At 38.8% G+C, this 23748-nt stretch overlaps 1 protein-coding gene across 11 annotated transcripts in view; it reads right to left on the reverse strand.

Moving 5' to 3' along the window:
* Nucleotides 1-23748, reverse strand: part of LOC139959500 (uncharacterized) — a 37417-nt gene that overhangs the window by 10653 nt on the left and 3016 nt on the right. For 4 of the 11 annotated variants that reach the window (XM_071957163.1, XM_071957167.1, XM_071957165.1 and 1 more), the window contains exons 2-7: nt 15774-23414; nt 14673-14888; nt 11483-14550; nt 10457-10714; nt 823-1157; nt 80-169 (exon numbers count right to left, since the gene is read on the reverse strand). In XM_071957163.1, coding sequence (XP_071813264.1) covers nt 16865-18115 — 1251 coding nt within the window. In that variant the 5' untranslated portion in view covers nt 18116-23414 and the 3' untranslated portion in view covers nt 80-169; nt 823-1157; nt 10457-10714; ... (1 more) ...; nt 14673-14888; nt 15774-16864. The remainder of the gene's footprint in view (nt 1-79; nt 170-822; nt 1158-10456; nt 10715-11482; nt 14551-14672; nt 14889-15773; nt 23415-23748) is intronic. The other 7 variants (XM_071957171.1, XM_071957162.1, XM_071957160.1 and 4 more) reach the window with 6 other exon arrangements.

Raw genomic sequence — 23748 nt, forward strand, 5'->3', positions numbered from 1 at the left:
GAGTCAAAAAACACTCTTAGAATGAGAATGACACAAGTTCACATAGATCGGCGATCAAAACAAAAAAAGATCTACCAACCTGTTGCAAATCATTTCAATCTCCAAAATCATTCAATTGAGAATTTGCGTGTTATTGCCATTGACCAGAACGATTCTTGGACAGATAAATCTAGGAAAGCGAAAAAAATTTCTGGGAACTAAACCTAAAGACCACGGCACCATTCGGTTTAAACATCAGAAACGATTTGCCGTCCCAGATAAACCAAAACAATTCCTGGCCTTTACAATTACGACGGAATCGGATTAAAATAATCCGACGTGGATTAAAATAATCCGAATTTCTAAAACTTCTGCTCAATTCAGCAGAAATCAGTAAGTCGCTTTGCCCTTACAACCATACCGACATCTCCTCTATAAAACAGTTTCAATTCCTGCTACTCCTTGTCACTTTCGGTGATCATGCACTGAAGAAGAGCTAGTTTTGCTCGAAAGCTCTGCAAAAACCAAACATTGGCTGTTTTACTTCCAATCACTTACCTATATAAATATATATATATATATATATATATATATAAATTAAAATAAGGGCTAAACTGCTGACCATCATTCAATTCACTTTGATGCATTGGTATGCCACTTTAACTTGTAGACGATAATATGTCACCAGTTGAGGAAATCCGAGTTAGAAGTGTACCTGTTTGATAAAATTTGTAAATGAGTGACTATTATTGACTTTCTAGCATATTAAAGGTCAACTTACAAATGACCGTTTAAATGCCATCAATGGTCAGACAAAGACTGAAGCTACTAAAAACGTCTTACCCTGCTGAATCTGGGGTTTTCTTCCCTGAATCTTCTTGTGCTGATTGCTCCTGTGTAGAAGATGGATTCTCATGCGGAGCCGGATGGTAACTAACGCCGTATCCTGAACTTGATTGAATGTTTGACGATTGAAATGGTGGAGGCGATTGAAATGGTGGAGGCGATTGCAATGGTGGAGCCGATGGACATGGTGGAGGCGCAGGTGATGGCTGAGGCAAAGCTGCATGAGGCGGAGGAGGTACGTGGATAGTGTTGATCCTCTGATTCTGACCAGTTGGTTGATCCTGGTAACGTGCTATGTTCCCTCTGTTTGCCCTCCAGATCTGCAACGAGATCTGACAAAATGCAAAAATGGAAATAGCGACAGGAGCGATTGCTATATAAGGTGAAAGATAAATGCCTAGCAGGATAGCCAAAAGTGCTGCAATACCAAACCAACACAAGGTGAACGTTAAAATGAATACTTTGAAACAAGTCGATACCTTGCTTTTAGTTTTAGGTCTGTGTGGCGGTCCGCGGTATTGTACACCAAATCCTATAATTCGCTGACTGTAGTCAATGTTATTATGCTAATTTGTCGTATCACAAGTGGAATCAATCCCGCCAATTGTCACCACCATCCGTCATTTTTTTAAAACTTATTTTGTAACTATTGACGTCACTCCGCAAGGCAATCTACCCCAGTGATCACACGGATATGGAAACCATTCATATTTCACAAGTGACCTCTCCGAAATTTTAACTCCAGTCGGCTTACGAAGAACGATATAGTGAATCATTTTTATCGGACACGAAAAATCACAAAAAAACATAACAGTCACAAGAAAGACAAGAACACCAAGCAAGCTATAATATTGAGTTTTTTATATAGCTGTTTTAATACAATTATTCTTCCCAAAATTAATTTAGATTATCTATTCAATGTCCTGAAAAAATTAGACGCTTCTCCGCTAGATACAACCATGGTATGTGTGTGCGCGCGTGAGTGTGATTTACAATGAATATACGCGTATATACATAACCTGATGCATTGGTGTGAAAATCTGTAAACAGATTAATGCCACGTCTTTTAAATCATATAGGGCAGAAGGAGAGCAACTCGTCATACAAATGTCACTGAAGTTCTGCAGCGTTCTTGCGGTACTGCACCGGTACTTTCTGTCTTAAAATTAATGCGCTATAGCACCTTCGCTGTGAGTGCGTAATAAGTTAGAAAAGGTCGGTGAACCAGAACTTAGGCCTACCACTGCCCGCTCTATGTCCCTAACCGGGTACACTTTACACGAATGTTTGCCGGCTATGCAGCTATATGGCTGGGTCTATATCTGTCATATTTCCTAACTGTAAAATCACTTTAAACCTGAGCTTGGAAACTGCGGTCACATCAATTAGTTTAATATTGGTGTCCTTCAATTTTCCAACACGGATTGATATGCGTCATATAGCCTAAGAACTGTATACGTCATATTCCTTACTGTAAAACCACTTAAAAATATTTTGTGACCAAATTTATTTGGGGACTTAATTTTTTTGGACCAACATTTTTTCGGAGCAAATATTTTGAGACCAAAATTGTTTTCACGAAAAAAAAGTGACCCAAAGTTTTTTTTGGGTACTCACATTTTTTTGCCAAATCAATTTTTGAATAAATGTGTTTAGATTTAGACCAACATATGTTGTAGGCCTACCAATTGGGGGGGGGGGAGGGCGCAGTGGCCTGCGCAAATTTGGGCAATAGCCAATAGCCATGGAGGGGGAAGGGATGTCAGTCGGGGTAATTGGGTACATGGCCCCATCACCCATGAAATCATGCAGACGCCACTGGGCGGAAACCTGAAAATTGTAAGAGTCCTAATTTGTTTCTGACCATAAATTTTAGGGCTGTGTTTTTGGTTTATAGTCTTGTGTCATGGTCCTCGATGAAAGTACCTTTTGATTTTCCTTCATAAACCTCCTTTAGTGCAACTGAATAAACTGAAACATTTAACTGACTTTTTCTCTCATTGGCCTATGTATGTATGTACCTTGTGATTTTCTTGCATCTTTCTCGTGCAAACAAACAAAATCGCGCCGCTTGCAATATTCTTTTTTTGGTCCCAAAGTTTGGCCTAAAGAATTTTTGTCCACAAAATTTGGGGTACAAACAAATTTCGGGTAACAAGCAATTTTGGGTCACAAGCACTGTTTAGGTCACAACAAAATTTGGTCAAATTTTTGTTTGGGAGGGGGGGGGGGTCACATTATCATTTTAGTCGTACGAAATAATGTACAATTTTGCTCCTTCATCTCTTAGTGAGCGCATGTACCATGGCAGTTTCGTACGAAACGTACTCAAACGATATTTTGCCTTCGTTTGTGCACATTTCTTACGAAACTGGCATAGAGCATGAGTTCACTTAAAGGACGATGGGGGACCATGTACAGAGTTCGTACAGTTTGTACGTAGTGCAGAAACGGCAAGGAGAATTGTGTTGCTAAGTAGCAACGAATTCTGTCGTCTGCTTCTGTGTCTATGTCAAAGAACCCCTCAATTTCTATGTTCTATGTACATAAGTGCACAGTCCTGACAAGCTGCATGCGTTCCAGCTGCCGTTCGATTCTAAAGAATAACTGAACATAGCAAATTTGGAATTGAAAATTGCGGAAAACATTGGGAAAATATACCAACTAGCTAGGTTACTTCGTTCGCGTGGTAGCTACTGTATAAGATCGTGACATTAGTTATTTTAGAATTTAAATACAAAGAGTAATGTAAGAGTTGAGTGCTACAAGCACAAGGGAGCGCTGTCGGTCCTTATGACATATCGAGTTATTTTAACATTATTTAACGCTGAATTCGATGTTGATTCTCCTCTCATTTATGAAACCGGGTGAGTAATTTCAGTTCAATCGGAGTCACCGTTTGATATTTTGGATGGGGTGAACATTGCCGTTAGATCACCACTTTGACTGCAGGAATCACATTTTATACTTCCTTGGACATCGGTTACCAATACTTTCTACTGTATGATCTTTGGCTTTACATTGTTTACAGTAGTTGAAGTACCGGTTGCACGAAATCATTGGTGTCCATTAGAGTTCAATTCTAAAATTCAACGAGACCTAAGTTGAATTTTGATAGGGATTCCACCGACATCACACAAACGAGCTTGTGCAATCTCATGTAATTTCGAAGTTTAGGTGTGATGGAGGTAGAATGTAGCCCGGAGGTTAACCGGTGCTGTGGCCGAGTGGTTAATGACGGTGGCATTGAAGCAATGAAAGCTTAGCAATCGGGAGGTTCCGGGTTCGAAACCCGGCCGGGTCATAGTAAGGTTGGTTTTCCATCCATGACCAATTGACGGTTTTCCCATCTGAAATGACTTTCTAATTTTAAAAGATTCCATAAAAGTTGAATTGGAAGCCTCCCGACGTGTAAGCTGTAATCCAGAAGCCCTTGCGAGTTTCTCCCACATTTGTGGTCGCTCAAAGGGTGTGAAGACTCGCGCACAAAGAAACGTCTCATGCCGGTAATCTGACCTAGTTTCGAATGAGGTGTAACAGGAGGTTAGACACCACCATCGATCCCAAATAATACACACAGCTTGCTTTACCGTCGGTAATTAGACACTAGTGTACAGTCAATGCACACAGCTATACGTTCAATACCCACAACACATATGGCGGGCCATCAGTCTCAAATCGACTTCGAGATCGACTTATACCGATTTAAATCGACATATACCAGTTTTCTTCGACTTATACCAGTTTCCAGCAGCTGAAATGGACGTCTACCGATTTAAATCGACATATGTTTGTATGTATATGTGATCTTCCCGCAAGCAGGAACTCGCGAAAGAAGCCATGGAGGCTTGTAGACTCGCAAGCTGACCGAAGCCAATCTCTCGGCACACATCCATTTAACGTCCATGTCAGGAAGTTGTTATTGAACAACACCCTTGCCAGACGACACACATTGCTGTCGGCGGGGATTCGAACCGGGATCTCATGACTGGGAGACGCCGGCGTTAACCACTAGGCTATACACTCCGCCTACATATACCAGTTTCATATACCAGTTTCATATACCTACATATTCATTCTACATATCATCGGTATAAATCGACATATACCAGTTTAATTCGACTTATACCAGTTTAAATTGACATATACCAGTTTAAATCGATGATATGTCCATTTAATTGTCCATAATTACTATTGACATAATCATGATGAACACCCTTGCTAGCTTCGTAATTTTGGAACTATTTAATTATTCGCCCGCCTTGTCAGGTGATTGCACGTGATGTAGCTTCACATGTCACACAATGCTAAATCGATGATATGTCGATTTAAATAGGTATATGTCAATTTGAGATGCTAGAAACTGGTATAAGTCCACGGAAATTGACTTCTACCGATTTAATTCGACATATCATTGATTTAAACCGGTAGATGTCGATTTAAATGGACATATCATCGATTTATTTTACATATCATTGATTTAAAGTGGTATATGTCGATTTAAACGGGTATAAGTCGAATTAAACTGGTATATGTCGATTTAAATCGGTAGAAGTCAATTTCAGCTGCTGGAAACTGGTATAAGTCGAAGGAAACTGGTATATGTCGATTCAAATCGGTATAAGTCGATCTCTCATGATTTGAGACTGATGGCCCGCCATAAACACAGTGTATATAGCAGCGTGGACATCTAATGTCTAGATAACAGATTACAAGGTATCACGTTTCATTACTGTCTGCATTTTGTAGCCACAGGAAGAAAACTTCAGAAGCGAGTCTTCAATGCCTGTAAGCGTCGTATAATAACTGCTACTGATTATATTCTAGACTGTCCTCAACAAACTGAAGAATTTTTTGGGGGGCCTACATACCGAATTGTGGTACACTAAAAACTTCATACACCAGTTTAGGACAGCATGACGTCTCCAAACATTTAATCATAATTTTTCTGGGCAATATGTGTTGAAATTAGACTACTAGACAGGGCTACAGTATGCTTAGAATAGTGTAGCCAAAAGTTATGAGGCCTGGTTTTATAATCGTTCTATAGCTCACACTGGTCACTTCTGTGATTAATTTATAAAACTTAAAAAGCAATGATTTTTTTAACAAAACAAAGTTAAAGTTAGGAATCGGAACAATTGGTTTGCCTGGACAACATATTTTGACGGTCCTGATAAATCGGGGAGGAGTTTACCTCTCTTTGCAGTTATGTAACAAACACATCGAAAATGGTATCTGAGTGACAGCATTCTATATGTCATCAGCAATTGATGTTTATTAACAAGATAAACCAAAGTAAATGTATCCCAAAACTGGCTGGGAAATTATCAACAATGGAAACAGCAAAGAAATGTATGGCTAGAACAGGTTTTGAATCAGTGAGCCCGAGTTAAGAGCACGGTGCCCAGATATCTTATCGGAAATAAACAAAAGTAATAACTACCCAAACCAGCTTTATTAATTGGTCATATAGATGGCAATATTCTCATTACATGTTCTTTGTACGAAGTATAAAGTTCAGTACACTCAGCCATTGATGTTTCTGTACATCTGGTCACCAAACATTGCCGATTATGTACTGCAGTTTGCAGGCACTTTGCGATCATCTTGTGACTTTGCTATAACCGTGTGGTATACATTGGGAGCGCCTGTGCTTACACCTCCATCTATCCCAACTATCCCTTTAGTCTCCACATGCACACAACAGATTAATATTTCAAGGCAGATCTTTAATACAGTACTTATTTACATTTACATTATAACTAGACATAGCAAATGTAGCTTTCAACATGATATTCTAACTGTGTACAGTTGTTGATTGAACTAAGAAATGGATTTTGACCAGCAACAACCCTTAGCAAGGAGGAATATGATAGGCTACAAATCAGTTGATGGAGCACAGGAGTTACCATAGTATGTTTCTAGTCCCCTGCTATTAGCGAAATTTGTTTGTTACGGTAGGAATCTTTTTTTAGTGTGTACTAATGTACGACTACTGAGAACATTACATAAGCTACAATAAAGTGCAATGAAAACATTGGACCAGTAGAACAGTGTAGTGTGTTTTACTTGGATTACTGTTACTGCATGGGCACGGAGTCAATTGTCCTTACTATGATATAAGAAATATATGTACAGCATGTAAGAGGGTATATTAATGTAATATCTGAAAGCTAGGTTGGACCCTGGGGAATATTATACTCCCTCTATTCGGTTCAATTGAGTTATCTTGGAGTTCTTGGTAACAAAGTCAACGTAACACGTATACTTATCATATGGTTACAACTTTCCGTTTTTGTTTTGCTATTTAAAACATACCGTTGAATAGTTTGGACATATAATAGATATTAGGACAACACCAGAGACACTGTAGCCGAAGTATACAAAGTCGTGACACTCCTGAGTCCTGAAAGGTAGATTTTCTACCAGCCTGGCTTAACTTACAAGGAACGTTAATAAACTGAAAAACCATAAAGAAATTATGCCAAAATGATCAATGCTGCTGTTTATATAATATTCTTTATTAAAATTCACCCATATGAAAGAGTGGATAACGCATCTTTCAATTGCCTTCAACCTTTCAACATAGCTTCTCTTCTGAATCCGAACGTGAACTATAGTCACTATCACATGTCAAACCATCGTATCATGTAAGTACTATGATATTGATACATTCAATAATTTACCACAACGTAATTCTGCATCCATATTCTACCTCAACAGTCGCAGCCTCAACAAAATTTCGACGATATATATTCATTCGTAAAACACTAAACGAACATTTCTCAGTTATTGGGTTTACTGAAACTTGGCTTGGCAAAAATATTTCCCCCCTTATCAACATAGAGAATTATACACTTGAAGAAAGACACAGTGAAACCAGAAAGGGTGGAGGAATCTGCCTATATGTATGTAATGATGTTAGTTATAAATGTAGACCTGATCTATCAATATTTAATGAATCTATTGAGTCATTGTTTATTGAAATTACAAAGCCTTGTAAACGTGAGGATTCCATCATCGGCTTAGTGTACAGACCACCAAATGGCTCATTGGCTGATTATAACACACACACATGAAAAACATTTTGATCACTTTAACCAATTACCAGAGTACTGCGTATATTATGGGGGATTATAACATTAACTTGTTCAATTTTAGTAAGTCTAGAGATTTTTTAAACATTATCCACTCGTAGGGTTTTTACCCTACTATAACAAAACCTTCTCGTTTTAATAGTAATGTAGCTACTGTTATTGATTACATTATAACGAATGCTAATTCCTCTCTTACTACAGGCATACTCATTACTGATTTAAGTGATCATATGCCTATATTCCCTAAGGTTCTTGACAGGACAAACAAGACAAGAGAACCCTTTCATATATGAAATTTTAACAGACACAACATATCAAAATTTATCGATGACATTGAGAAGGAAACATGGGATGAGGTGTTAACTAAAGTTGACGCTAATTTAGCATACAACTCATTTTTTAACACTTTTAACTTAACTTATAATAAGTGTTTTCCTATTCTATTAATAACTAAAGGAAATAGGCGCAAGAGAAAACATCCATGGATTACTAAGGGTATACTAAAATCTATTAAAAGAAAAAAACCATCTCTACAGACTTTACTCAAAAGCTCCTACAAATAGCAATAAAGAAATTTATGTTGCTTACCGAAACAGGTTAAACCTTAAATAAGATGTTCTAAAAGGTTATATTTTTATAACAAATTCAAAGATGGTAACAATAATGTAAATGAAACCTGGGGCGTAATCAATGAGGTTGTTGAGAGAGACCCGTAAGAAATTATTGTACCCATCTGTTTTCAAAGACGGCGATCACGAAACCAGCGACGATCAAAACATTGCAATCGGCTTTAACGATTTCTTCATTAACCTTGTCCCCTTACTTGCCAGCAAAATCAATCATACTACAAAATCAAACAACCACATATATAGTAATAATAGTACGCGAAACTCTATTTTCACCTACCCTGTCAGGGAGGAGGAACTTTTACGTGTAGAGCATCATTGCTTAAAGCCAAAGAAAGCAGCTGGGTATGATGATTTCAAGCCAGATATTGTTAAGCAGGTATTACCTTGCATTGTCACCCCACTTACTCATATCTGTAACATATCGTTCACCACTGGGGTATTCCCAGACAAGTTGAAAATTGCTAAGGTCTTACCCATTTTTAAGAAGAGAGAATCCAATATCTACGAGAACTACCGACCAATCTCTATTCTATCATGCTTTTCCAAAATTCTCGAACCTCTCATGTCCAACAGAATAATCAATTTTCTCGATGCTAATGACATACTTTGAAAGGAACAATATGGATTCCGCCCTGGTCACTCAACAGAGCTTGCCCTGGCAGATGCCATTGATAAATTATACGATAGCCTTGATAAGAAGAAAACCAGTGTATTGGTATATTCTTAGACCTATCAAAAGCATTTGATATCATTGACCAACATATTCTCCTACACAGTTATCATTCTACGGAATAAGAGGACCAACCCTTAACTGGACGAACAGCTACTTATCGAAACTTTTACAGTATACTTCGTATAAGAACACCATGTCTGACTATGCTGAAATCCGCTGTGGTGTTCCTCATGGTTCAATATTAGGACCACTTCTATTCATTATATGTATCAATGACATCAGTCATATCTCTAATATTGCAAAAACTATTTTATTTGCAGATAACACTAGTATATTTTTCGAATCCACTAGATTGAATACGTTACATGACAGTATCCATGGAGTTGAATCAATTTTACGACTGGTTTGCAACTTGTAAGCTATCACTTAATCTTGATAAAACCAGCTACATTGTTTCAATCAAAGTAAATCTTTTTCTTGAAAAACGAAAAAAACATTTTAATGGATGGTAAGCCTATCAAGCATGTACATAGTGTTAAGTTTCTCGGAGTATATATTGATAGTAAACTTACTTGGTGTGAACACATATCAAATATTGCAAACACTGTGGCGAAAAATGTTGGTATCATACTTTCCTCAGAATATTCTTAGAATGCTTAACCAAACATTAGTTTTCCCCCATTTTTCATATTGCTCTATAATCTGGTCTGGCACTCATAATGTTTATCTTCACCCTCTTGAAATCCTACAAAAGAAAGTCATTCGTCATATATAACTCATTCTGAATATCGTGAACACACCAGCTCACTTTCAAATTGCTCAACTTATTAAAATTTAGCGATATTGTTAGGCTGAATGAAGCCACATTCTTTTACAAGGCTTGGAATGGCTTACTTCCTGCAGCCTTTCATGACTTCTTCACTATTAACAGCGCCATACATAGTCACCGCACTAGAAGTGCCAGTCAAGCACACCACAACTTATGTAATACAACATTCGGTACGTTAACTTTAAAGAATCGTGCTATGAGAACATGGAATTCTCTAAATGCTACTATAAAATCTTAACCATCTAAAGTAACAATTAGAAAAACGTCAAAAAAGAAGTAATATCTCAGTATTGATACATCGTTTATATTGTATGTTATTAATTAATACTTATTAAGACATAAATTATATTTACATGTATGTAAATATGTATTTTTTCTTTCTTTCTTGGGAGTCCTTTACCTTGTTAAGCCTGAATTGGCTTTTTAGAGTACTTCCCTCCACATGTATATACTTATTATCTGTGGAAAATAAAATAAATAAATAAATAAATAAATAAAATAAAATCAATGTTAGGCAGGGCGAACTCTCGATGAATCCATATTTCAAAGACGCCCTTCAAAGTTTCCCTCGGTCTGCTTTCCCTTCGTTACTTCTTCGTAGGATGGAGGTAAATCAGAGGCCATAGAGGTACTAACATTTGAAGGCTGAGATGTCTGACTGTGAGAAAGAAAAACGAGGTAAAACAAAAATGTCAATATATACTGCCCCGAAAAAAAAGGAAGGCGGGAGAATGGTGGGTCGGACGCACAGGGGAGTACTGTAAAAGCGCTGTCAAACATTTCCTGACCGGGATGAACCTTGATCCGCGAATCGTCAGTGTACGATAAACCGATTGAATGCATTATTATGAAGCAGTGATACGCAGTCCCGTATAGCCATGTAATATTACATTTTCTTGGGGCAGGGCGGATATAGGGACTATCCCGTGCCCAGGCTGACTTTGGCAATCACCCTGATAAAGTATACTCGATCACCACCAGTAGTATATCTGTATATAGGCCTAATGAGCTAGATTAAGGAACGGGTTTTTATTTTGAAAGAAATGGGGTGTGGGAGGGGGGGGGGGTTAGGGCTTATCCATACACATATAGTAATGAATCATTATACTCTAATCACCACAGCTCCTTAATGTTCTTGAGGGTTGAATAATGGTCACTAATGCTTACTTTTCAATAACCGTTACTGTCAGGAGCGTACGTAGTCAGACCGGGCACCGGGGAATTGCCCCCCCCCTCGTCCACCCCTCCACCCGTGCCGACTACTATGTCGTCCCATGTTTGTTCCATCACCATCAAGTTACATGACAAAAGCATTTTGCCCTTTCCTAAATTGTTGCTGCCCTTGCTTAGATTATTGGTCCCGACCACCGTCATAATTCCTTACTATACGGGCCTAGTCAAGACTTTGTCGCTATAATTAGCTTACCATGCTGTCTCTGTGGAGTATTGCATCCCTGGAATTATTGGAGTTTGTGTAGGATACAAGTTTACGGATGACAGATTCCCATATGTTTGATGATGATTGGTAGCATGAAATCCGTAATTTGTTGCAAAGTGCAATGATTGATCGTGAAATCCAAAAGGAACATTTGATGTCTGAGGTGGATGAGCTGAATGAGAAGATGAATCATGGTTTATATTGACGTTGATTCCTTCATTACGTGGTTGATTCCGAAGAGCGTTTTGGTTTTGACGGTGACTATGACAAGCTGACATAAAACAACAACATACTAAAACAGCCACCGCTACTGGTACAATTGCTAAAAATGGTGATACATAAAGTATGAACACGACAGCCATTAATCCTGAAACTCCAACATAAACCAGTAAAACTAATACAACTAGTATCAATCCGCGTATGTTCGTGTTAAGTCTACCCGATCCATTGTAGGTTTCACCAGAGCCGGCACTACTGTGAACGTTGTTTAAGTGATGGCTCGTATCAACTGTCGAACCAACAAATCCACCACTGTCAAAGCCTCCATCGGCCATATTTGTTATGTTTTCTGTTATCAATATATATATATTGATTAATTTGTAAACTTATGGCGTGATCCCGAAAAGATCACTGGATAAACACTAACGTGTATATATCGATCGATCAAAGCTAATAACAAGAGAACCTTAAAATCCAAGCAGGGAAGGAAACCACAAGAAGAAAGGCTGCAGAAGAAAATGATAAAGTTTACCTACAATGGCTGCAACACTACAATTGTTCTTTACTAGTCGACTTCCTCGCGGTGATATGCCAGGAGTTACTAGTGTACTATTTGGAATTCATATAAAGCACAGGTAGGTAAGTCATGCATAACTTTGTGCATTGAGTCACTGGCAACGGAAATATACCACACTATACACGATATTAAAGGACCACAACATTTAAATGAATCACATGAGACAAGGACAGTAAAGTTAGTATTACTCCGGCACTTTGATTGGTAAGCAGCTAATAACACATTTTCTTGCACTGTAAACAATTCCCATGACGAGTTGACCCTCCAAAGTGCATTCCTACTAATCGCGTTCTAATTTTATTGTCTGTAAGTATTTTTTACTTATTTTGTAACTTTTGAAGTCACTCCGCAAGGCAATCTACTTCAGTGAACACACGGATATGGAAACCATTCAAATTTCACAAGTGACCTCTACGAAATTCTAACTCCTGTCTGCTTACAACGAACGATATACCGGTGATTTTTTGTATCGGACTCGAAAAACCACGAAAACATAACAGTAACAAGAAAGACAAGAACGCAAACAACACGCGGCATTGGTATAATATTGTTTTTTTTTATATAACTGTTTTAATACAAGTATTCTTCCCAAAATTAATTTAGATTATCTATTCAATGTCCTGAAAAAAGTAGACGTTTCTCTGCTAGATACAACGACGGTATGTGTGTATACGTGTGGTTTACAATGAATATACGTGTATATACATAACCTGATTCATTGGTGTGAAAACCTGTAAACAAAATAAATTGAAAGGCCACGTCTTTTAAATCATATAGGGCAGACGGAGAGCAACTTGTCATACAAATGTCACTGAAGTTCTGCGATGTTCTTGCGGTACTGCATCGGTACTTTTTTTCTTGCTAACACAAAGATGCATCTGAATTAATGCGCTATAGCACCTTCGCTGTGAGTGCGTAATAAGTTAGAAAAGGGCGGTGAACCAGAATTTAGGCCTACTCCTGCCCGCTCTTTGTCCCTAACCGGGTACACTTTACTCGAATGTTTGGCGGCTATGCAGCTATATGGCTGGGTCTATATCTGTCATATTTCCTTACTGTAAAATCACTTCTAACCTGAGCTTGGAAACTGCGGTCACATCAATTAGCTTAGCATTGGTGTCCTTCAATTTGTCGAACACGGATAGATATGCGTCATATAGCCTAAGAACTGTATACGACCAAATCGAGCTGCAAATATTAAAACATCCGATACATTGATCCTCAGTATTTTTGGAGTGTGCTATACTGTTAGACTACATGACGCAGTTGAGTATAATCTGAACTGCTACCAGATATGTATGATATCTAATATTAGTAGGCTACGTACCTGTATATCAACTATTTACAAAAAGAAATAAGGTATTGTAGAAACAAGATGCCGAAGCTGGACAATATTGTTAAACAGTACTGTAGCCTACATGCCTCTAAACTGCATTTAGATGTTTTAGGAAAAGCCCATTAGTGCCACACGAAACATATTTTTCAGCTCGTTGCTAGGAATTACAAAAAGTATTTGAAAATCGACACTAGGTTAATGAGAGGATGGGCATTTTGGGGGTCTACTGGCAGGGGTACCCCACCAATATAAGTTACTGGAAATGCCCATCACTTACATATGAAGTGATACCTATCATTTTCCAGTAGGTTTCAACTGGTTACCTCATGAGCTGACCTAGGTCAATGAGGGGATGGGCATTTTGGGGGTCTACTGGCAGGGGTACCCCACTAATATAAATTTCTGGAAATGCCCATCACTTACATATGAAGTGATACCTATCATTTTCCAGTACGTTTTCAACTGGTTACATCATGAGCTCATCTAGGTCAATGAGGGGATGGGCATTTTGGGGGTCTACTGGCAGGGGTACCCCACCAATAAAAATTACTGGCAATGCCCATCCCTTGTATCTGAAGTCCTAACCAACATTTTCCAGTAGGTTTCAAATGGTTACCTCATGAGCTGACCTTGGTCAGCCGTGAGGGGTCACTGGTAGGGGTACCCCACCACCAATAATTACTGGCGATGGCCATTTGTTGCTCTTGGGGCCATACCTGACACATTGTACTTACTTTGATGTGGTTACCATGAAAGCTGATCTAGGTTAGATATTAGGTGACTTTAAAATTGCTCTCCCAGCCACACCCACCACAGCCGGTTTGCCAGTCGTCTGGTTTCATATACAGGAATGCACTGTGAACATTGTGATGTACCAGGCAATTGGTTACCTTCCCAGCTAACCAAACCCTCTGGGCTCCCGCTCTACAAATCAGTAAAAATTTGAACAAACTTATGAACCTTGCACGTTAATGATATATTTTAAAGCAGGTTATGAAAAGTATCTTCAATATCATTAAACAGTTGGGTACATTAGTTAAACTCACTCGTCCATCTTTTTTCTCTATGGTACTTGTTCCTTTGCTTTTTTGGACTCTGGGATGAACTCTTTTGTTCTGCGAATGGTACCAAGATATCATCTTAAAACTTGTCTTTAAGCCATATATAACACAGTTCTCCTCTTCTGTTGTTGCCTCCACACTGGTGTCGTACATCACAGGAAACCTCATCCTTGACTTGGATATTTGGCTTTTCAATTCTTCCTGGAAAAAAGAAACAGCAAAGTATTCATCATTTGAAGAAAAAATTAAATAAAATTGTCACCACAAAGTTATGTGAGATTTGCTTCCACTATAGTCTCAAAAAACAATCCCAAAGTTTGAAGCAGACTGTATAAAGCTGAACATTTGAACCAGAGTGTCATCACCATTGCAACCAGAATCAAATGCCCAGAATACAGAGATAATAAAACATGGGCTAAATCTTTGTTTGTTTTTATGATCTATAACAATATAAAATTTTAGAAACACAAATGCACTGAGCCAACTTATTTATAGTCCTGATCGTTTTTAGTTGTTATTTTGCTTGCTCACATAACAAGCCTTTTTAGACCTAGGCTAGAGAAGAATCAGTACTTTGTTACACTAAGTTTGTCTTTCGGTCGTTTTGATTTAGTCTTACTAGTAGTACTAAAGTATATAATACCGGTGACTAGCCAATATAATTTGTTCAGCCTACTGTGACTGTAAGTTTGAAGGTCTAGCCCTGCTTATTCAATATTACATAGCCTACCCTTTTAGATTCACATGGGAAATTACAGGAAATCTTTACGAAATGAGTGTAGACTTCAAATAAACTATTGAGACTTATAGTTCCAGCATTTGTTTGGGAATAAATTAGAAGATTATGTGCCACTGTTCAATCTAGCCCAATACACACATAACACATTGTTACTTTGTGTTTAGAATGCACACTTTAGTGTTGAGAATGCACTGCAGTACCCAGTAGAAGCCTATAGGCTACTCACTGTCATTGCACTTGTGTATTGCGAAACGCCAGTAAAACAACGGTTACACGTACTGCGTAGCGTAACACTAACCATAATACAGTACTAGTGCCAGTGGCCTAACAATTAACTTTAAGTTTACCTTCAAGTTAAAGGAATAACAGGTAGGCCGATGATGGCAGTTAATACCTCTGGATCTGGATCTGGGGTGATACTACTCAACTCCTCTAAAAGGGGTAAAACGAGTAGGGTGGTGCAGTCTTGTTTATGCTGTGATTGGTTTCTGGCTGAAGTGTTGGGCGACAGCCGCTTTGAAGTTATCCTTGTCCTCGATTTCTTTGATGTGTTGTGGGAGGGCGTTCCAGTCTATTAGAGTTTCTGGCATGAATGAGAATTTTAAACAGTTTTTGTTACAGGGAATTTCAATGTAAGATCCGTGTCTTGGAGAGCGGACGACCGGACGCAGAATTGTTTGCGTTGGTATGGCAAGGCGACCCGATTGGGCTTGGTGTAATATGGAGACACTAGTCACTCTTCTTCTTTCCTGCAACGGTTCCCATTTCAGTTCTTGTTTCATGTGTGACACACTGCTTGTCCTTCTGTAATCGGCGGTTACGAACCGAGCACCCCTGTTTTGAACGGATTCTAGTTTCTGTTTAAGTTCTTTGGTTGACGGATCCCATACAGATCCACAGTACTCCATTGTTGGTCGCACTAAAGATTTGTATGCTGTTTTTGACCTGTTTTGAGCATGAATATAAGTTTCTCTTTATAAACCCTAGAGTTCTGTTTGCCTTTGCAGCAGTATTATTTACGTGTGAGTTCCATGACCAATTTGACGTAAGTGTTACCCCAAGGTAAGGGTATTCTTTCTTTTCAGCCAACTCTGTATTATTAAGTGTGTATATGAAGTTTTGGGGAGATTTTGAATGAGTCACTCTCAGAACATAACACTTTTGAGCATTAAATGCCATTTGCCACTTTGACTGCCATGCAGTGAGCATGTCAACCTGATGTTTTTGGTCTAAGAGACAAGCTATCTCATGAGTTGTATTTATCAGCTGTGTCTCACATGAGCGGTTTCTACGAAAGCCGTGTTGATTTTCACACAAAATTTGGTGTTTATCCAGGTGTTGCATGACATTTGATTTCAGTATGTGTTCGAATATTTTACTCGCAACAGACGTCAGGTTCACCGATCTATAGTTGGATGGTACAGTACGGTCCCCTTTTTTAAAAATGGGAGTTATGTTTGAAATCAACCAGTCTGTTGGTACTACACCTGTATCTAATGAACGTTGAAAAATTATTTTGACTGCCAAGCCTATCTCTCCTGCTGTAGTTTTGAGATATTTGGCTGAAATTCCCATCGGGGCCGGTGGCTTTGTTTGAGTTCAGTTCTGCCAACAGTTTGATTACCCCAGCCTCGTGTATAATAAAGTCCGGCATAGATGGAATTTTACTTTCAGGCTCAATTGGAAGATCTTCAAGATTTTCCTTTGGAAACTGGGATTGAAATTGTTTACTTAGGATTTCAGCTTTTTGCTGACTGTCTGTAATCAAAGTTCCTAATTCCGGATCTTTGAGAGCTGAAATACTGGTGTTATCATTTTTCAATGCTTTTATGAAACTGTATAGTTGTTTAGTGGATTCAGCACACTTGTCATGTATGAACTTTCTATATGATTTTCTGGTTTCCTTTTTTACAGATTTACGTATTTCACGGAACCTTTCCCACTCCTCAGGAGTGTTACTCTTGACCGCTCTGTTATATGCTCTTTGCTTTTTTCTTTGATGGCGTTTAATTTGAGATGTTATCCAAGGTGATGTTTTCTTACCCCTAACTATTTTTGAGGGAACATGTTTCTCCTCTGAAGCCAAAACTCTATCTTTGAGCTCATTCCAAAGATTCTCTGCATCGGTCACAGATAAATCTCTACTGGCGAAATCATCACTTATTTTCTGTGCGTCCGCCTTCCAATCTTCACAATTTGCTCTCTGATAGAGGTAGATCTTCCTAGGAGGCTGGTTAGACCTTTTAACAGAGGTGTTTAACACAATAGATGCAATCCCGTCGTGGTCACTGATACCAGGAACCACTGTTGATTTTGTGACTAAGGTGGGGTTCGTGGTGAAGAAAAGATCTAAAATTCTTTCACCTCTTGTTGGTTTGTCAATGACCTGCTCAAATCCAAAATCGGCAGCAATATTTATCAATTCTTTACTGATGTTAGCCTTTGGGGCACCTAGTTTGACAGATTGGTTACTCCAAATTATGTCTCCTAAATTTAAGTCCCCTGCTAACCACACATTACTATGCTGAGACTTTGTGATCTTACTGAGTGACTCCCTTAAGGTGCTCAAGTATGCCAAATCTGAACTTGGCGGCCTATAAAAAGCGCCAACAAGAATTGATTTTTCTCCAAACATCTCAATCTGGGTCCAGATAATTTCACCTTCAATATCAAAATCGGGTCTGTGCATACTAATTATGCCCTTTTTGGTGGCAATTAGGACACCTCCCCAGGATCTATCGATCAAAGACTTCCCATCTTTACTTTTCACTTTCTTTGGCAACCTGTCTTTCCTTATCACCGATTAATTTGGTGGGAAAATTTCAATACTCTGGATGGAATCTTTTAACCAGGTCTCAGTTCCTATTACAAGGTCCGGGTCATGTGTTTCCAGGCAAACTGCCAATTCAGCCGCTTTTTCCTTCACGCTTTGGAAATTTATGACAAGAACCTTGATAGGACGAGACTTTTTCCTTTACACCTTTTTCTTCTCTCTTATTGGATGTTTAATCTCCTGTGTGAGTCCTTTGGTATTTCTTTGACACTGTCTTTTCTCTGGTATGAGTTCTTTAACATTATCTTTAACATTATCTCTTTTCAGTGGGTGTACTTTTGTGTTGCGGAGACGAGGTTGCAATAGGAGATTTTAAATTTTGCAAATCTTCCTCATCTATACTTACTATACTACTAGTAGTATAATTGCTCATGGTATTTGCAAGATCAGTGGGTCCTGATTTAAATAGACTACTTGCAAAATTGGGCATATTACAAATCCAGCACATCCACGTCAGCTTACTGTCCTCGGTAAATATCTCGAAACTCGTGGTATGCATTTCCAAACAGTCAACATGATACCACTCCTCACAATGGTCACAGCAGATTGATCTTTCTCCCCATAAACAAGCCTTGTGACACAGATGACATGGGAACATTGAGTCTGAGATACTAGACCTTGAACTGTTAGCTACTTCAATACCTGGGTTTGGCCCTGGATTTGGTTGGCAATCATGGGCCTGAACAATAACTAAGATACATAAATATAATAACGCACATTTGTGTGCCTTTGATTTTGGTGTTATGTGTCTGTTGAATTTGAGTAAACTGGCTGGATAAAGCTTATACAAGAACTCTGGGTTGCTCACAACTAATTTTCTGTCTGAGTCAATTTTTCCGTTCAGGGTATTGCTCGTTCTTTTCAACGCATTTAATAACACGGGTCCATCTGTTGTTGGTGATCTGGACAGCACCCATACGATGATGATGAGAACATACTCACAGTTGATGATGCCATATTTTCAGCACTCTGCAGTGAGTTCGGGTCGCCCTACTCAAACCGCAGCTACTTAACCATACGCCCTGTCCCCAAGAATGTTACTCCATTATTGCGACTTCCAGGTGCTTCTTGAGAAATCGGTGTCCACTTGATTTGATGTCTTTCAAAATGGCAGACCAGCTTGGTGTAAAATCACTGAAAATCACGATCATCCAATGACCAAAGTTAATAAAAGTGTAACCAATCTACAGCAAAAACGTTTATTGATGATGTTAGTCAACGATTTGGGGTGAAATTAGCTCGAACTGATGGTAATTTGAGCTTCGGACTTGCAGCGATGTTCTTGGCACGTCCAACCTGATTCACCCACAATGCACCTCCATTCTTCTAAAGACCTTCTTTTGTGATTTACGTTTGAAAGTTGCTTAGAGTGATCGTATGAAGCTATGCCAAGCCCAGCAAGCTGCCGTTGCCTCTCGGTTTCGAAATCGAATTGAATCGAATTGAGTTAAAATACATTAGTCCGTCGACACCGACTAAGCTACGATTATTTCGTAAATCGGGTTTCCGTATCGTTCTTAGTCCATGGGTTAAAATACCTTAGTCCGTCGCCACCGACTAAGCTGCCATTATATTTTCCTTAGTCAGTGTAAACTGAATAAGAAGCAGTGATGAAAAGAAGATTTTTGCTTGTCCGTGTGCATTGACTAACGTTACAGACTAATTTAACGTAAGTCCGTGGCAATATTGACTAGTTTATTTTTTCAGTGTGGTTATTAATAATAATACTTAAGTTGGGTTTTTGAGTATGAGGCATGTTAAAGACCATATAGTTTGTTTTGATAACATTAAGCGAAAACTTATTTGAAGCAAACCAATCAGAGTATGACACAAGTTCACTGCAAGCAGTTCTCTCAAGGCGTTGTACATATGTATCTTTGAAACAAATACTGGTGTCGTCTGCATACATCACTAGTGAGGATTTAGATGAAATCGTGGTTATGTCGTCTATGTAGATGACAAAAAGTAGTGGCCCAAGAATGGAACCCTGGGGAACACCACAAGAGATTTTTTTTGCAAGTTAGAGGGGTTTTTTGTTGTTGAAAGAAGTAAACTGTTTCCTTCCTGCGAAATCCACATGCAAATAATTTATCTAACAAGATAGAATGGTCAATAGTATCAAACGCCTTAGAAAGATCAAGGAAGACACCTAGAGAAGTTCCATTATCACTTGCAGCTTTACTTAGCTTATCAAAAATACTAAACTCCAGTAAGTTAAGATGTTTTTCTTAGATTAGATTAGATAAACTTTATTAACCACGAGGGTAATTGCATGCTCGTATGAAACAGGATATGAGATACAAACATTAAAGTATGAAAACCTAAACTGTACAGTAACAAACAATTGTATGAATTTGAAAACATTTGACATTTTAAAACAGGATATGAGATACAAACATTAAAATATGAAACCTAAACGTACAGTATCAAACAATTGTAAGAATATGAAAACATAAGACATATAAAAAAAAATGCAGTAACACAATATACACAGCACAGGACAATGGCAAGAGAGTACAGTCGGAACAGAAAAAACAGCCAGACGACATTTAACGTTGAAAGTCGTCATTATAAAGTTTGATGCATTGTGGAATGAATGAGGAAGAATGTCGATTTGTATGAGACGGTGGTATCCGCATCCTTCCACTTCTAGGAATAACCGCTCTGTCGAAATATTGATGGAGTGGGTGGCTATCATCGCTCATGATTCTATCTGTTTTCACTCTCAGTGGTTGGTGATATGCAGTAGGCAAAGTTGGCTGATTTGTCCCGAGCAGACGATCTGCTTGCCGAATTATTGTTTCAATAAGTTGCGTATCTTCTTTTCTCGCGTTGCCATCCCACGAGACCAGATGATAACGCCACAACCCAGTAATTATCGAATTATAGAACAAAGGAAGTATTTCAATATTCACGTGAAATTTGTACAACAAACGAAAGCAATGCATCCTAGTATTTAACCTCTTCAATAATTCATCTAGATGATCATGCCAGGAGAGCCTATTATCGATCACCACCCCAAGAAACTTATACTTATCTACCCTCTCAACAACACTACCATCTATAACTACCTCAATTGTGGACATTTTGGACTTTCTCTGACTTACGAAAATCAATGACCATTTCCTTCGTCTTACTAACATTTAGTTCTAAAAAGTTACGCTTACTGTAGTCAACAAAATCCTCAATCTGACTCAAGTACTCAGTATCGTCGTCTTTTGATATGAGACACAACAGACCAGTGTCATCGGCAAATTTCATCAATGAGCAACTCTCGTTGCTAGACCTAACATCTGACGTATAAAGTGTGACTTAAAATGGGGCTAAAACCGTACCTTGTGGAACACCAGTGTTGGAAGTTTTGACATTAGACACGCTGACGCTATTAGCTGTTTTGATTTTAGCATACTGTGACCTCCCAGTTAGATATCGATAAATCCACAAAATAAGATCATGACTGACATTCATACCAACAAGTTTCTTGGCAAGAATATGGGGTTGGATAGTATTAAAAGAAGAAAAGAAATCAAAGAACGTAACCCTGGCAGAGTTCCCCTTATTTGTGAGTTCCAAGTGAGAATAGAGCTCCTCGAGGCTGACAAGAACGGCGTCCTCGGCCACTGCGTTTCGATCTGTACGCAAACTGCATCGGGTCAATATAATCATTCACGAGAGGCTTCAGGGTCTTGAGTATCAAACGCTCGCATACTTTCATGGCTACCGAGGTTAATGCTACAGGTCCGAGGTCGTTCATACACGTGATGTTAGTCTTTTTTTGCGACTGGAATAATACAGGACTGCTTCCACATGGCCGGAAGTGTATGATACTTAAACGAGAGGTTATAAAGTATTGCATAAATGTTGGCAAGTTGGTGTGAACGAGTTTTGAGAACACGGGGTAGCATCCCATTTTGTGTTGGGACATGAGTCATAACTAAATTAATGTTTGTACGTTTTATGATCTCTTGGTGGAAGTCCTACAACATGTCCTTGCCGATGATGAACCAATGCAAACTTCACCAACGATGATAAATTCACGCACAATGTCGTCATTTAGAGAAAGTATCAATTTGTACTCGCATGGAGGAAGTACAATGCTATGGTTTCCTTGTGTGTAAAGGCTGGTAGTTGTAAACAGCTAACCTATTCTGAGGTGTTGCTTGGGGGAGGATTATTTACTCAAGAATAAAGATGCTCACTCCCCTACGTCAGCCGTTCAGGGTATGTATTGTAATAGGTGTCACCGCATAGTTAATAGCACTACTCTGGCTTTGTTATGTAATATCACCTTACAGGTGTCAACATCCCTTTGACTGTAAACCTGCCCTGGTGTCCGTTAATGCTGAAGGGTGCTTGGATCTATTTCATCCCTCAATGATAATAACTGACATAATACTCACACATTTACTTACTGTATGATCAGGGAATGATTTAGTGTCAAAATTTAGTTTGTAAGTCAATATGGGACATTGGTATGGAGCATGCACGCTTCATAGGAAAGCAGTCGTCCTCAAACATGACATAAAAGGCCATGGTAACGGTAAATGGTGTACAAAGTTCAGTAAGCATTCTTTTCAATTTACATTCCAAATTGTAAGCCGCCACTCCCCAATGCAGGTGCGATTGAACCTGGGAAGGTAAGGGTTGGGTGGGGGGTAGTGTCAATCGTAGTGGGCTATGTGACATTGATGTGAGGGGATGTCATATTTACCATGGTTTATACCGCGACAACGGTATTTTTATTTTGACCAGCTCATTTTGAGCAATATATATCTACTTAAATGTGCTCCCTGTTTTTCTGTTCCCTTTTTTTCCGAAAGATGGCGATGGTTATATTCGGAAGTGTATTGGCCTGTTACATTCGCATGGAATATATATCTCTACATACGGAACTACAGGAGCAATTATACCACTCTTCTGTTATAATAATGACTCTTTCGTTACTTCGTCGTATACCATTTTGACGTGATGGTGAATCATAGTGGACTCCCTCTATTCGGTTCAATGTTAGACAGGGTAAACTCGCGATGAATCCATATTTCAAAGACGCCCTTCAAATTTCCCCTCGGTCTGCTTTCCCTTCGTTACTTCTTCGTAGGATGGAGGTAAATCAGATGCCATAGAGGTACTAACATTTGAAGGCTGAGATGTCTGACTGTGAGAAAGAAAAACAAGTAAAACAAAAATGTCAACTTAAAATTCCCGAAAAAAGGAAGGCGAGAGAATGGTGGGTCGGACGCACAGGGGAGTATCGAAAAACTCTGTCAACTATTCTTGACCGGGATGTAGCGTGGTCCGCGAATCGTCAGTGTACGGTACACCGATTGCATGCATTATTATGTATGTATGTATATGTGATCTTCCCGCAAGCAGGAACTCGCGAAAGAAGCCATGGAGGCTTATAGACTCGCAAGCTGACCGAAGCCAATCTCTCGGCACACATCCATTTAACGTCCATGTCGGGAAGTTGTTATTGAACAACACCCTTG

Source organism: Apostichopus japonicus, chromosome 19 (genome assembly GCF_037975245.1).
Source record: "Apostichopus japonicus isolate 1M-3 chromosome 19, ASM3797524v1, whole genome shotgun sequence".
Taxonomy (NCBI): domain Eukaryota; kingdom Metazoa; phylum Echinodermata; class Holothuroidea; order Aspidochirotida; family Stichopodidae; genus Apostichopus; species Apostichopus japonicus.